This window comes from Magallana gigas, chromosome 2, assembly GCF_963853765.1.
Source record: "Magallana gigas chromosome 2, xbMagGiga1.1, whole genome shotgun sequence".
Taxonomy (NCBI): Eukaryota; Metazoa; Mollusca; class Bivalvia; order Ostreida; family Ostreidae; genus Magallana; species Magallana gigas.
This window is the reverse complement of record NC_088854.1, coordinates 32,313,506-32,328,081: the sequence shown is the minus strand read 5'-3', so window position 1 is coordinate 32,328,081 and position 14,576 is coordinate 32,313,506. Positions and strand designations below refer to the sequence as shown.

General features: G+C 32.4%; 1 protein-coding gene across 4 annotated transcripts in view; it reads left to right on the top strand.

Moving 5' to 3' along the window:
- Positions 1-5,892: 5,892 nt before the first annotated feature.
- Positions 5,893-14,576, top strand: part of LOC105319221 (inversin) — a 37,756-nt gene continuing 29,072 nt past the window's right edge. For 2 of the 4 annotated variants that reach the window (XM_011416659.4, XM_011416658.4), the window contains exons 1-11: positions 7,962-8,081; positions 10,586-10,639; positions 10,761-10,887; positions 11,820-11,986; positions 12,414-12,587; positions 12,720-12,785; positions 13,014-13,115; positions 13,393-13,491; positions 13,676-13,751; positions 14,072-14,178; positions 14,367-14,532. In XM_011416659.4, coding sequence (XP_011414961.2) covers positions 7,992-8,081; positions 10,586-10,639; positions 10,761-10,887; positions 11,820-11,986; positions 12,414-12,587; positions 12,720-12,785; positions 13,014-13,115; positions 13,393-13,491; positions 13,676-13,751; positions 14,072-14,178; positions 14,367-14,532 — 1,228 coding nt within the window. In that variant the 5' untranslated portion in view covers positions 7,962-7,991. Of the gene's footprint in view, positions 6,030-7,961; positions 8,082-9,655; positions 10,044-10,585; positions 10,640-10,760; positions 10,888-11,819; positions 11,987-12,413; positions 12,588-12,719; positions 12,786-13,013; positions 13,116-13,392; positions 13,492-13,675; positions 13,752-14,071; positions 14,179-14,366; positions 14,533-14,576 lie in introns of those variants that run through there. The other 2 variants (XM_011416660.4, XM_011416661.4) reach the window with 2 other exon arrangements.

Here is a 14,576-nt window from a genome sequence, read left to right as displayed (position 1 = left end):
TGGGAATTAGTGCAGGGTTTCTAGGAAAGTTAGATGAAAATAATGAAGTTGTATATACCTGTATACATGTAGGCAGGAAAATAAAGAGTTTAATTTATTAATTCATTATACCCCCCTTCAAAGAAGGAAGGGCATATTGCTTTGCTGCTGTCTGTCGTTTGGTCCACTTTTTTTTTTTCAAAGAGGATGCACAAGTTGAAATGAAATTTGGTATACAGATTTATCAAAATAATATCTAGGTCAAGTTTGATTTTGGATACAATTGAGCAATTTTCGACAGAGTTGTGCCCCTTGGACTTAGAAAAATTCCAATTATTTGCAGTTTCTGTTCATTTTCTTCTCAGAGGTACACATATTAAAGTAAAATTTGGTATACAGGCTTATCATAATAATATCTAGGTCAAGTTTGATTTTGGATACAATTGAGCAATTTTCGACAGAGTTGTGCCCCTTGGACTTAGAAAAATTCCAATTATTTGTAGTTTCTGTTTATTTTCTTCACATTGGATGCACATATTAAAATGAAATTTGGTATACAGGCTTATCATAATAATTAATATCTAGGTCAAGTTTAATTTTGGGTACGATCAAGCATCTTTTTTGACAGAGTTATGTGTCTTGGACTTAGAAAAATTTCAGTTATTTGTAGTTTTACGTTCATTTTCTTCACAGGTGTTTCCAAGGGCTGGGGCATAAGTGTTTTACAAACATCTCTTGTTGTAAATTTAAAGCTGCCTTTCCTTTAAAAACAAATGTTTATCAAAAAATGGCTTATTGAGTTATATCTTACAAGTTGAAAAAAGCATTTTTTTAAAATCTTCCAATAGAAAGTTAGGGATGAAGGAGGCAAATATAAAATGGTACATTTAACACAAATTTCCTTGTATACATCAGTATAAAATCTTAGGTAAGATAATCAGTGTAAGCGCATTTATTCATTTCATTTTCTACTTGGTTGCACTAATGGTTAAAGAAATAGGAGACCAGTTTGAGCAAATCACCATGATTCAATTATTGAGCATACACTAGTACATGTATTGGACATTATCAGACACAGAGTATATATATATAAGTTTATGTACTAAAAGAATCTAAATTTTATTTGATAAAACATTCTTTACATATATACAAAATGTTAAATGTTATATAAAAAATCATTTTTGCATACATCCAATAGACAACTTTACAAACTGTTTTTATTAAAATTATTTTTTTTATACAGACCTATACACATATGTACATGTATGTGTGTAGCAGCTGAAAAATCTAAAATGAGTAAAATAATTACAAAGACCTTTTTTCATTTAAGGTGGAATAACACATCATCACAAAATGGCTGACCGCTGATCGAAATGAAATTTCGTTTTATTAAAACAATTTTATGGACTAAAACATGTAACTTACTACATAGCCGAGTGAATAAAGTGTCGGACTTGTGATCCGTACTTCCCGAATTCGAATCCCACAGGGTTTTACTTACTGGAATAATTATTTTAGATATTCATTTTTTATCCCCAAACTGCAAATTTTTCGCTTATTTGACATTTGTACAGTTTATTTATCATTATATCTTTCATTTTCAAAACATTTTCTGTTAATTTGAGTGACTTTTTTCAGGTGTCTTATTCCATCTTAATAGTTGCACATGGAAAAAAAATGCAGGTTTAACAGGTATGAACGTGAATGGGTTAATACTCAAAAATAAATATCATATATATGTACAGAACCAAACATGATCACAATTCATTCATTCTCATTCTACATGAAATAATAAGCTGCAGAGGAACCAGTTATTATTCTAAACTTTTGATCATCACCACTGTAAAAATGGTGTCTGGGTAATTTGAGTACAAATGGCCGCTGTATACTGTCTGTACCCAAACTCTGTCATTTACTTGTAGGTGTTGGACAATAAGATTAGATCCTGTCTGATAGGTATGATTGGATGATCCTAAATAGGCCATCACCCCAGCCTTTGCCATGCCATTGATCATTATTTTTGCCCAAAATTGTCCTCGGTAGTCTGCCATGATATTACAAGATATAATATAGAGTCCATTTTGGGGGACCGTAAACACCCCTGTTGTTTTGTCATATCCTCCTCCCACAGCATACAAAATTAAAGGAAAACTTACTCTTTCTTGTGCATTATACAATCCACTATTTGCACCAGCTGAGAATGCTACTGTTCCTGTAATAAGGAATCATGCAGTCAAATCACGACATGTTTTAAAAACGGTATTATTTCAAATAGAATATTGAAATAATCATTTCAGTCCCAACAAGAAAATATGAATATAGAAATGATTAAAACAATATTAAAAGATAAAATTCATAGGAAAAAAATTGTTATTATGGCAAATATATAATCCATTAAGGTGGTATGGAAAACCTCCATATTTCCTATCGAAATAAATCAAGTATAATTTTAAAAATGTTTTCTTTCCAAAAATGGTTACTGAACAGCGTATTGCAGTGGGTTAGAGCATTACATGTAACTACGAATCTGTGAGTCAGGTTCAAATCCCACTTTGGCTTTTATGATTTTTATCTTTTTAAAAAATTTTAAAACGTGTTTAAAATTTGAAAATTCTTAACCCATGACAGTTTGTTGTTTATACTATGTACTTTTATCAACATTACAATATTGACAGGTGTACGTCCCATACCATCTTAAATTAAGTTAAGAAACTTTTCGGATTATTGACAGGTGATTAAAATAACTTATTAAACAGGTGGTGCATCTTTACAACCTTTATATATACAGTGCCTTCTATCTTGTTTTTTGTGAAAGCTTTTTATCTTTGTAAATATATCCAGAGGTCTAGGATTATCATTTTGTCATTGTCAGTTCAGGATCCTTGACACCACATGATTTCTACTTTTTATGACAGTACGTCACAACATGCCGATTTTATGCATTGTGAAACAGTTTATATCGATCACCATAATATGGTGTCAAGCTCTGTGGCGCAAAGGGTTTAGCTTCGGCCTGGCAACCCACTGGTCCCGAGTTTGAATAAAGCAGGGACTTTTATTTTCAAGAAGAGCGGTAAAATTTAAAAAGTTGATTTGAAAAATTAATTTTAAGTCAAAACATGCTAAAAATCCATATCTTTTGGTTATTTAGAAAAATGTATGAAGATCTTGTAATTACATGTTAATTATCTCATTATTACGAGTTTATTATCTTGTTATTACGAGAAAAAAGTCGTAATAACGAGAAATGATCTAGACTATATGAAATGGTGCGTTTCATTGTTTTACATGTAGTCTCTTTTTGTTAAATGGATGAACATATGTTCGAAATTTATAAAATCAGTGAAAGATATTTCACAGGAAGGAGCAAAGCAGGTTGACTAATAAATTAATTGATCAATTTATTAATCTGAAGGATAAATAAACTTGCACTTTGTCAATTTTGGTTATTTTAACTGTTTTTATAAACTCAAACCTTAATTAATTGTAATTAATTATACTTTAGAATCAAGGTACAGCAAACTCAACACCAATATCTAACAAGCTATATATGCATGTACGTTAATTGAGCCAATAATGCAAAATCTGTATTGTGGGGTAGCGCAATACTCTGACTACTTTAATGCAGTTCTTCTATTTCTTCAAAAATGAAAATTTCAACTTCAAATTCTTTTCTTATTTCTCTTAAAGTTGCAACAATGACCAACGAATTCTTCTTCTGAATCAATTTTAAAAAAGCCTTTCAATATCATATTCAAATTTAAAATTAGCGATTTCGTCACTCTCAGTATTAATTAATCCCCAAAACTGATCATTGCTAGTGATTAAAATTTGTTTATAAGGCTATCGTTATTAAACATTTATATTGTGTGTCATAAAAATAATTAAGATACCAGTTTGAAGTTTTAGAAATGAATCCTTCAATTTCGTCACATCTAAGCCCAGGGACTGGGACATGTTCTGAATGTTATTTTTTGTAAGGAGTTACTGATTTTTCAAATGGGTCACAGAGTATTCAAGAGTTTTTGTTCTATTATCCACATTCTTTGTTTTATTATCCACATCAGATAACAAAAGTAATATGCTATGATCCTTCCATTGTAATTCTTTAATAATGCCAGATATATTCTTTATGAATTCCTGTTTGTTTTCTTGAATTGTCTGTTCTAAATTAAAGGTAATGATTTTTTCAAGTATTCGCACATCATCTGGAGTTGTCATATTTTGCTGTAGGTACATGATGGTGGAGTCCAGTTTATCAAGTTTGAGTTTCATTGCAATATTTTCTGATAGTAGGAGCGTAGTTGTATGGTTAAATGCTCCAATCTGAGCTGTTAACAAAGTCTGCTGTTGTTCAAATAACTTCTGTTGCTGTAGCAAACGTTGATTTTCCAGCTTTAGTGAAGCAAAATCCGAAAGTACAGAATTTAAAGTTGTTTCCAAATGAAGCAGTTGTTTCATGTAGATATCATGATCTTTTTGTTCAGTGGAAGGTGCTGAGATATTGCTTTGCCCATGGAACAACAAGCCATTAGACTGTAAAATTATACAGACAAACACGGGAAGACTGGAACCCCAAAACATTTCTGGTTTCGACTTATCCAATGGTTAAGAAAAACTGTTAATACCTACAGGTACCTAGTTATATATAATAAGTATATGATTGTGTTATCTTTGTCAAAGATATAATATCAAAAAGCAAATAACATTGAATAATTATCACGGTATATGACAACTAGAGCAAACCAACTTCGATATATACATGTACATCTGAGATAATAAAAATGAAAATCTTCATGTATGAATTTAAAAATTAACCATACTACCGGTACATGTACTGTAAGTAGATAAAATGATAAATATAACAAAGTACATGTATAACATTATTTCTCAGCTTTCAAATAAAAAACAACTTACCATAAGTATTCTTAATCCTGAAGATAAAAAATAGTTTAATTAATTTAATTGTCTTTAGCATCCTATGGTATAACCTTGCTTATTTTCAAACTACGAAAGAACATATTTATCCAACATAAAATTAATTGGTCAGAAATTTAATAAGGGTATTAAGGCTAATTGTGAATTAACCCAAAAGAAGGAAAAGCTAGCACAGGGAGAATATGTAAACAACATATATCCATAGATGTCTGAGTTTCAGATATTATTAGTTAACTAGTACATGTAGATCGATTCCTAAGGTTATATATTAGCTGTACTACAACTATGTTAATCGACCTGGCTGCACAATTTACGTCAGTATTTATAACTATAAAAGCTGAATGTGAACCAAAAGCCTGTAACTCAGTAAAATGGTAAATAAGCTCTTCCAAGTGATAATAAAAACCAGTGAGGGACGAGATTTCAAAGGACCTCAGACTTTAAACTATAGCCAGATATGTTCTATGACATGGGGTCCTTGGAAATATAGGTATTAAGATAACAATTATGTTTATGCAATTAATTTGTAACAAATATATATTGCATTTTCATACAATAAAGCATTTTAGTAATTGGTTATTCCAAGAGTTGTTCCCCTTGATACAGAGCAAAGAGTGAAGATATAGCCTGAGAAAATCCTGCACCTGAACGAATTAACAAGGCCCATTAACGTCTGTTTTCTATAAAGTGTGAAATTTAACATATAGAAGTTCTCCAATAGATGATCATTCATGTATTCATTAAAATTTTTGAAAAAAAAAATTAATCAATGGTAATTCCAAAGAATCAATATTTGAAACAATTTATACAAGCTAATCATAAAAGAGTGGGGATAAAAAAAACTTACATTGTGTCATTAAATTCTAAATAATTTGTGTAATATTAAGAAATACAGCTATTTAACAGACAAAACCAATGAACGATTCGCGATACCCCGATCGTCAAATCAGCCGAATCACTCAAGGAACTAATTGTACTGGCACCTGTAAAGTTTACGGTGCGTTGCTGCTGTAAACATCCGCTGCAAACAACGATATGTTTCGAGATTCTGAATGGTCTGAGGAGGCAACTTAAACGCCGATGTTATGAGTGACATCCAGCTGTACAACAAGGTACTCCCGGTTCTAATTTTTCTGTTTGTTTGGTTGTTCCTTAACCTTTTCGGTCTAAAACAACAGAGGAAATACTGGCTACAAATACAGAAATAAGTTTGGGGGTTTAAAAAAAAAAGAATTTAGATAAAAAAGAATTTACAGACTGAAACCATAGCGAAAGAGTTTTTAGATCTTCATCACCGATCTCATAATTTTCTACTTTCCCGCTAAAACGGATGTAACGTGTAATAGGCCCTAATTAGCGTTAGAATTAAGGTATACGTACCCACAGGGGCTTCTCACAAACCTTTTTGTCTTCTTACTCCGTGACCACCCCTATACTATACAACAAAATATTCTATAATATACGTATGTGTAGTATAGGGATGGCCACATAATAAGAAGATAAAAAGTTTGTAATGAGCTCCTTTGCTTCTGCTTGCCAGCCTATAATTAATGTTCTGTGACTCAATCTATGCTTGTGTTGAAAAGATGTAAGGGAGGTTGATTTATTTGTATCATCTTAGAAATATTGCCTGACAAATATGCAGACAGTGGACTTCAATGTTTATTAAAGGGTTAAGAAAAGTGAATTTAGCTGTTCTACAAGTTAGCACAGTTGTTCAGTACGGAATCTGTATCAATAATGAATGAGAATGCAACTACCATAAAAGTTTTTTTATGGCTGTATTGTGAACTTTCAGGCTGTAGATTCAGCCTGCTATGTGGGCAATTAGGATGGGAATTAGGCAGGGCAGTGCTGGAATGGAAAGTCAAGCTGCCACTTCCCATAATTATTTAAGCTCCTGGCCCAAGGATAAACATCATCACAAGCCATTGGTTTTGTGTACATTTTACTTCTACAAACAGTTTGTGGGTGTATAGGCCAAATGGATACAAAACCCAGGCTTGTTCTAAAAATTGAAGTAGATCTATAGAGGGAAGAAATAAAAAAGTAGAATGGCCGGGGTCTAGCATATCGCTATAGGTAATTATGTTGGTATAGGCGAAGGAATTCCATGTCCCCCGGGTCTTAGAGACAACCCTGGCTTGCAATGATGGGATCAGTTGGACAGAAACATTAGATATAGTCTTGTTTTTGGCAGAAAACTGATATGCTAATGATATATTTTATCTGTATATTCCTTACATTGATGCATAGCAGTAATTATGAAACTATATAATCTATCTGTATAAGCTAAAAATCTTGAATTTTTTTTTATTTGATACAAAACTAATATAATATATATATAATGTAATCCTAATTTTTTTCAGAATATTTTGTCTTGTTTTTATAGTGCAGGACTTGGGATCATGAAGCGTTTTTAGACTTAAGTCTAAATTTCGGTCATTTATGAAATTCTAATTTGCCATAAAGTTACCCGGTATGTTTAAAATTTGTATATTATCAACATTATAAAGAGACACATTTTATATTAAGCATTTCATTTTAACAGACATAGTGTATTTACTCAAAAGACAATATGACAGTTTACAAGTTTTGACTTAGGTCTAAGATTGCTTCATGATCCTGTGGTCAGGTTAATATATATAATAGCATAAACTGCTCAAAGTTACATGCATGTTGTATAAAGTACAACATACATTAATTAACATCAAAATTATATTCAGTCCTGAATTTATTCATCAATGCTACCTAGTGAGTGTTACCAGTGGTTACTGTACAAAAGAGGTGTATATCTATCACTGTGCCTCACTTTTGCACCACACTGTATTTTCCAGAAGATGGTTACTATAGAAACACAAGAGTTTGAAACTAATCCAGAAAAAAGTAATATAATATAAATATAGCAGTGTTTTTGGAAAGTTCTATTCAATCAAAGAAGTTTTTTACAAAAATAAAAAGAAGAAAACTCTAAGCTAGAAAAGAAAGGGGAACTCAGGCAAACCAATTTTTTTTATATGATAATGTTGATGAAGTTTTGAGAGTGTGCTCATCACTTCCTGTTCCGGTGAAGCATGACGACTGCCTATCTGCTGTGTTGTGTCCGCTGTAGATACAGATTGCAGAATTCTCCCTACCAGGCCACATGTAGCAGCAGTTATTTGGTAAATGACCTGCTTTGTACTCATTGCAGAGATATTTGCAGAGGGTGGATCTAAAAGTTTACCAACTTTTTCTTTATGAACTTTCATAATTTTTTTGTACAGTACGTGTACTAAGGGTAATATCTTTTAAGGTGCTCTTATACGGCTGGCATTTTATTTTTCCATATTTTGATATGCCATACTGTTAACTTCAAGAAGGCATTGCGTACAGTATACACACTGGCTTCCATGCACTTAATCCTTAATTGTTACATATATATTGCATTGCATATATGACAGTATATTATAGCAGTTAGAGTCTAGTTAGTAGAATCACAGTCTTTCAATAGCTGACTTTTTGTAAATGGAAAGGTATTAAGATGATTAAATTTGACTTTAATAACAATATTTTTGAAAATTAATTGTGATTTGCTTTTAGCATTGTGCATAGATCTAATTTTTAATAATAAGATTGGAAATAAATCAAGTATTCCCCCATTCCCACAACAATGATATTTTTCATAAATTTAAATTGCATAAATGTTAAAAACTGTTTTCCTTAAATCCATACAGTTCCCTTCGACAAATTATACAATGTATAATCAAAAATGACATCCAAGATGTTCAATGGAGAAGACCAAGTGAGTTTAAATTGATTTGAATATCTTGTCTTATCAATTTATCAGCTATTCATAATGGAACAAAATAACTTTAGGAATTTATTTGGTTGTCAAAGTTTGTCAAAGGAATTTGTTAACTTTTAAAGTAAACATTTGTCTATCAATATTATGAATGGCCCAATTGTTCAATTTTGAGCAAACTTTAAGATATATATATGACTTTTGTACAATTTCGATGTAAGTATTAGGAAGGGTACCAGCCTGATAAACAAGAAAAGGCGATAAGTAAAATTGGGATCTCCAATAGTAATACCAACCAATCAATTTCATACATAGAGAAAACACAATGGCAAATACATTGACAGGAAATATTGGAATTTCTTTTCTTTTCTGTTATTGATTTCTTTTTTTTGGAAGTGGTGCCCACCTTATACTAAGTGCCATGTGGTCATTTTGATCAATTTTTCGCTACCGTATTGAGGGGTGTTTTAAATTAATAATTCCGTAAAAGAAAAAAAAAAGAAGGGTAGTACTGGGTGTAAGTCGCAGTGCTTAAACCCATTGAAATCCGTTAGCAAATACCAGAGGGAGACTTTAAAAACCTTCTGCATGTGTTTTGTGTGTCTTGTGGGGGTCAATATCTGACCTGTTTAAATATTGAATAGGACCATAGATTGACTCTCTGCCACCACAATCAAGACTCTGCTAGGCTGCCCCCCTTATCTTCTATCTCACTACAAATTTAAAATTCATTCGTCGCTATCAAAGTTATACCCAGCACGCTTTGCTACTCGACAGTCGTCTTTGATAAGTCACTATCCAAATTAATTTACATTGTTTAATTGTTTTTTTTTCTGTTGTTTTTTTTTTAAAGTCATGAACAACCTGATGTTATTTTTAATCAGTGATGAACAGATACTTGTCTTGGGTTTGTAAGTTACGAAGAAAAAACTTTAATCTGGCATGTGGCATATATTAAAGATCAAAATTCTAATCGCAGCACTGGAAATATAGAAAAAAAAATGAAAACAATCGGTTAAAGAACTAGTGGTGTTTCGTTCAGTAATTTAACATTGATGTGTTAATAAGGGATTAAATACACGGATCAATATTTTAAATGAGTTTAATTGAACGCAAGTGGATCTATTTATTGAATGTTTGCAAAGGTCAAATGCTTTAATCTGTTTGGGGTCCATTGTTCTGTAACTGACTGTGAGGTGCAGCGGACTGTTAATCTATAAGGATAGATATTTGTTTTACGGGTTGTTAATGAAATGAAGAGGATTGTTTTTGTTAACATGCAAGTGACGTAATTATATTAGTTCAGCTGTGGACTAAAATGGGATTTGAAAATCAAGATCAGGTGAGAGAAAAAATATATCTAAAAATTATTGAAATATTGTTCAAGATACCAAGGTTTATATCAAATTAACTAAATGTGCTTGGGGATAGAGAGAGAGAGAGAGAGAGAGAGAGAGAGAGAGAGAGAGAGAGAGAGAGAGAGAGAGAGAGAGAGAGAGAGAGAGAGAGAGAGGTTATTTGATTGTCTATCTAGACTTTCATAGATCATTCCTACCAATAAAAAAAAATATTCAGAGGACTGGTTTTGTGCCAAGAATTTGAAGCAATAATTTATCTACCGGTACAACATGTATTACATGCAGTTATATGTTTAAAAAGGTTTGATAGGCTGTCAGGCTTAAATTATGGTATGTACGTTGCATGGTACTTCTAGGTCAAAGTAATGGAATAATAAATTATCGGTCCATCGTCATATTTTTTAAAATTATATGTATCAATAAATTCCACAGATCTTGAGATTATTCATCAACAATAGCTTAAATGATCATACTAGCAGTAAATAAGAGTTGATACTATTTAGTTACATTATTGTTTGTCTTTCAGATATCTGGAAATGACTTAACATCAACGGGGCCAGACAGGGCCCCTAATCAATCGGTGAGTATCATAAATTTCTAATTTCATTATAGAACCTGTGTGGGGTCCCATTAAATTTTTTTTTTTCAAAGCTGAAAAATATGGACAAAATATGGATTTAAAAAAAACATATTTCTTTTAGATGGGTGAGAGCACTGAGGAAAACATCCGGAAAGAAAATGGAGATATCAAGAAACAGGATGCGGTCACTCAGATGCATGCGGCTGCTGTTAATGGAGACAAGGCCTTGCTGGCCAAAATCATCGTCTGTGAGTGGAATATACACCTTATGAAATATAAATCTGTTTTGTAAGACGGCCTGACCATGCAGGGCATGGCTAGCCTTCATCCACTAAGGATATGCATGCCTGCATGTCCACTTTTCTAAATGACAATTATCAGATACCAGTACATATACAATACAAAAAGTGCTCTCAAATGCAGGAGTTGAAGAAATTTTTTATGTTATTCCTAAAAGCTAATAACATATTGTCAGGATCTTTGAAAAACACGTATGAGGATAATCAGCCAATGCATACTACATTTGAGTTTATCTGTAAATTAACCAGTCATGTTTGTTTATAGCTTTTAAGGCAAAACCAAAATAACAGAAATGCACCAAAATTGGCAAAATGATTTCTTTTAAACTATAAAAAAAATGATTTGGAAATTGTTTCTTTTTGAGAGTGTAGTTTCTTTGAAAAAAAATTAATTTTTTTCCATGGAATCATGAAATATCATTTTAATACATGATTGTACTGAAAAATTTTATGATATTGTAAATATGTGGGTATTCATGGAGTACATGGGAATTGATGATTCCATCAATCCACATCAAATTGATCCTCCAGGTTGTTTGAGATTTATATGTATGTAAAAATGTTGGAAAAATGCAATTATGCATGTATATCTGAATTAAAGCACATATGGGCTAGAGATTTTGACATACAGAAATTATCGGTTCTCAAGAGAACTTGATGTCCTTATATTTAAAATGATTTTAGATTAGAGAAAATATTCTGTTTATTCAGTTTCTTAAATCATCCTGTTACCAAAAAAACCCACTGCTATCATGCTTAGAACATATTTCTTTTTATTTAATAGTAAATTTATATACATGTATAATGGACAAGGATCAGTTTTAATCAGAAAACTTAAAATTGCTATCATGCTAAGAACATATTACTTGATAAATTAACAGCCAGTGGACAAGAAATTGACCATGGGGATCAGTTTGGGAGGACCCCCCTTATGTTTACAATCCTTGCCGATCGGCTGGAATGTGCGGAGTTGCTGCTGCGGGCGGGAGCCAATGTAAACTGTAAGGACAAGGGCGGTCGGACAGCCCTACACTGGGCCGCTCACAAGGTAGGCTCTAACAGAAAGGAGATTGATTGATGTACACTGTAGCCCGAAATGTGTTGATTCATGTACATTAAGTAATTTTGAGAAATCGTTGTTGGAAACGCATGTTGGATCAGTCTTTGAATGCTTAAGGCACTTGACAAAGAGCACAGTATTAGAAGTGTATAGCTATTTAAATAAAATGCAATTAAATGCATCTTAATACGGGTATCATAAATAAACTATTTTGAAAATAATTGGATAAAGGGGACAAACAATTTTATTTTTGTAACAATATAAAATGTAGCATGTTTTTCAAAATACTAACCAGAACAGTGTTTTGAAGTTTGTGATAGAGGCAATTCAATGTTTATAGTTGGTGAAATCACTAGTAAGATGACATAATTATGTTAAGTTCAGAACATATCACTGATTCTCTCCTAAATTTCAGGGAAATCTGAGGATGTTGAAGTTACTGTTGTCTAAGGGGGCCAGTATACGAGACAAGGACAACGAAGGACAGACAGCTGTACATCTGTGTACACGACACAAGTCACCCAAATGTATGGCGCTGTTGCTACGGCAACTCTCTCCCGGTGAAATTGATGATCAAGACAAAAATAAGGTACATTTGCTATAAAGTAATTCACTTGCTAGTGTAGAAGTACATGTATAAAAATGCATGTACATGTATAAAAATATTTAAGAGTTTCAGACATTTTGTAGATTTGTTGAATTCTGAATTTCTTTTTCACAGAGGACTGCACTCCACTGGGCAGCTTCCTATGGCAATATGGAACATGTGAAGATGTTAATCAAACAGGTACATGTTGGCATGAACAAATGTACTGAATAAAAGGGGATATTAGCTTATTATAAACACTTTTTTCTTGCCAGAGTCTAGCCTCAAATTATGAAAGTTTTGAAACTGCATGAGTAATGAAGTGAATGTTTGCAATTGTGGCCAAGCAGTTCTTGAAATCTTGAAAAAGTTTAAAACAACTTTGCTATAATGATCTGCTGTGTATTAATTGGAATGATTGATCAATAGGACTCAAACATTGGCATCCCTGATGTGGAAGGGAAAACTCCACTTCATTGGGCAGCCAGTAGCAGGGATTCAGAGGCGGTTAACTGTGTCAAGACAATCCTAGTATGTATATGTAATTTAAACATCTTGCTTTTAATTTTTCTTTTACATTGTATAATCAGATTAATCTTGCTTTGAGTCTGCATGCAGTCTGACTGTGATGTTATTGCATTCTTTTATTGAATTTTTGGGTTCTTTCAAGTTCTTAGAATGGTTGGTTAAAATATATATAATATGATTAAAGCTGTAAGATTTATTGGACAAAATTCTGTTCATAAATAAGATAATTGAAAACAAAAAGTAAAAATACTTAGCTGACTATTGTTTATTGCTGTTATAGGAGACCACGCCCAGTGTCATCAACTGGCAGGACTATGAAGGGAGAACGGCCCTCCACTTGGCTGTAGCGGATGGAAATGAAGCCATTGTCAGAGCATTGGTAATAATATGTTTCATCATGAATTCTTAATTAATATTGGTTACCATTAATGGTTGATTCATTCCCAGAGTTACAACAGAGGAAAAATATGTTCATTTGCTCCTTTATCACAAATAGTTATGATTAAACAAATTTTCAGTTATATGGTTAATAAATGCATCATCTTTTTTTTTTTTTTAACCAGACCTCGGTGGAGAACTGCAATGTGTCGGCCTTAGACAATATGTTCAGGACACCACTTCATTGGGCCGCTGTGTTAGGTATGTTGTACCTGCATTAATCTTGAATCTGTAAATTCAGAAATATGAAAATCCCTTCAGAAGGCAGTTTATGCTAGATTTTTTGTTTTTGAAAATTAATGAAATTCTTTTTATTGTTTTATATATTCTTTTTTAGGAAAAAAAAAATCACTACCAATCTCTTTCAATACTTTTATAGAATGGTGATTATAGAAGCTCTTTTAGTGATTAAGAGATCAAAACATCTATTGAATTTTTTGGTAGAAGATGATAATAAATTGATTAGATTAAGCTTTGAAATATATTGCTTGATATGTTCATGTTGGTTATATGATTGGAAGGTCACTCTGCTGTGGTGGCACTGCTGTTGGAAAATGGTGCTGAATACTCGGTCTCCGATTCCAATGGGGCCACACCACTCCATTATGCAGCTCAAAATAACCACCATGTAAGTTGAATTAGCACAACAACTAAGGTATCCTTCTCTTATGAATAATCAATGTAAAGTTTTCACAGAACATGATATCACTGTGTGATCTTTTCAGTAAATGATCTTCTGCATGAAAGTTTTGATCAAGGGCAATAACTTTTATGAAAATTATTCTTTACGTACTAATGTTAAATTTTTTTTGGTAGGAAACAGTGGAAGTTTTCTTGTCCTGTAAAAATGTAGTGGATGAGCCTGACATTGAAGGGCGTTCTGCTTTTATTTGGGCTGCTGGGAAGGGTGCAGATAATGTTATCAAAGTGTATCTCAAACACAATGTTGATATTCAGCAAGTGGACAGCCATGAAGGAACAGGTATGGACGGTATATGTTCGTAAGAATTCAGTTTTCATAATCAA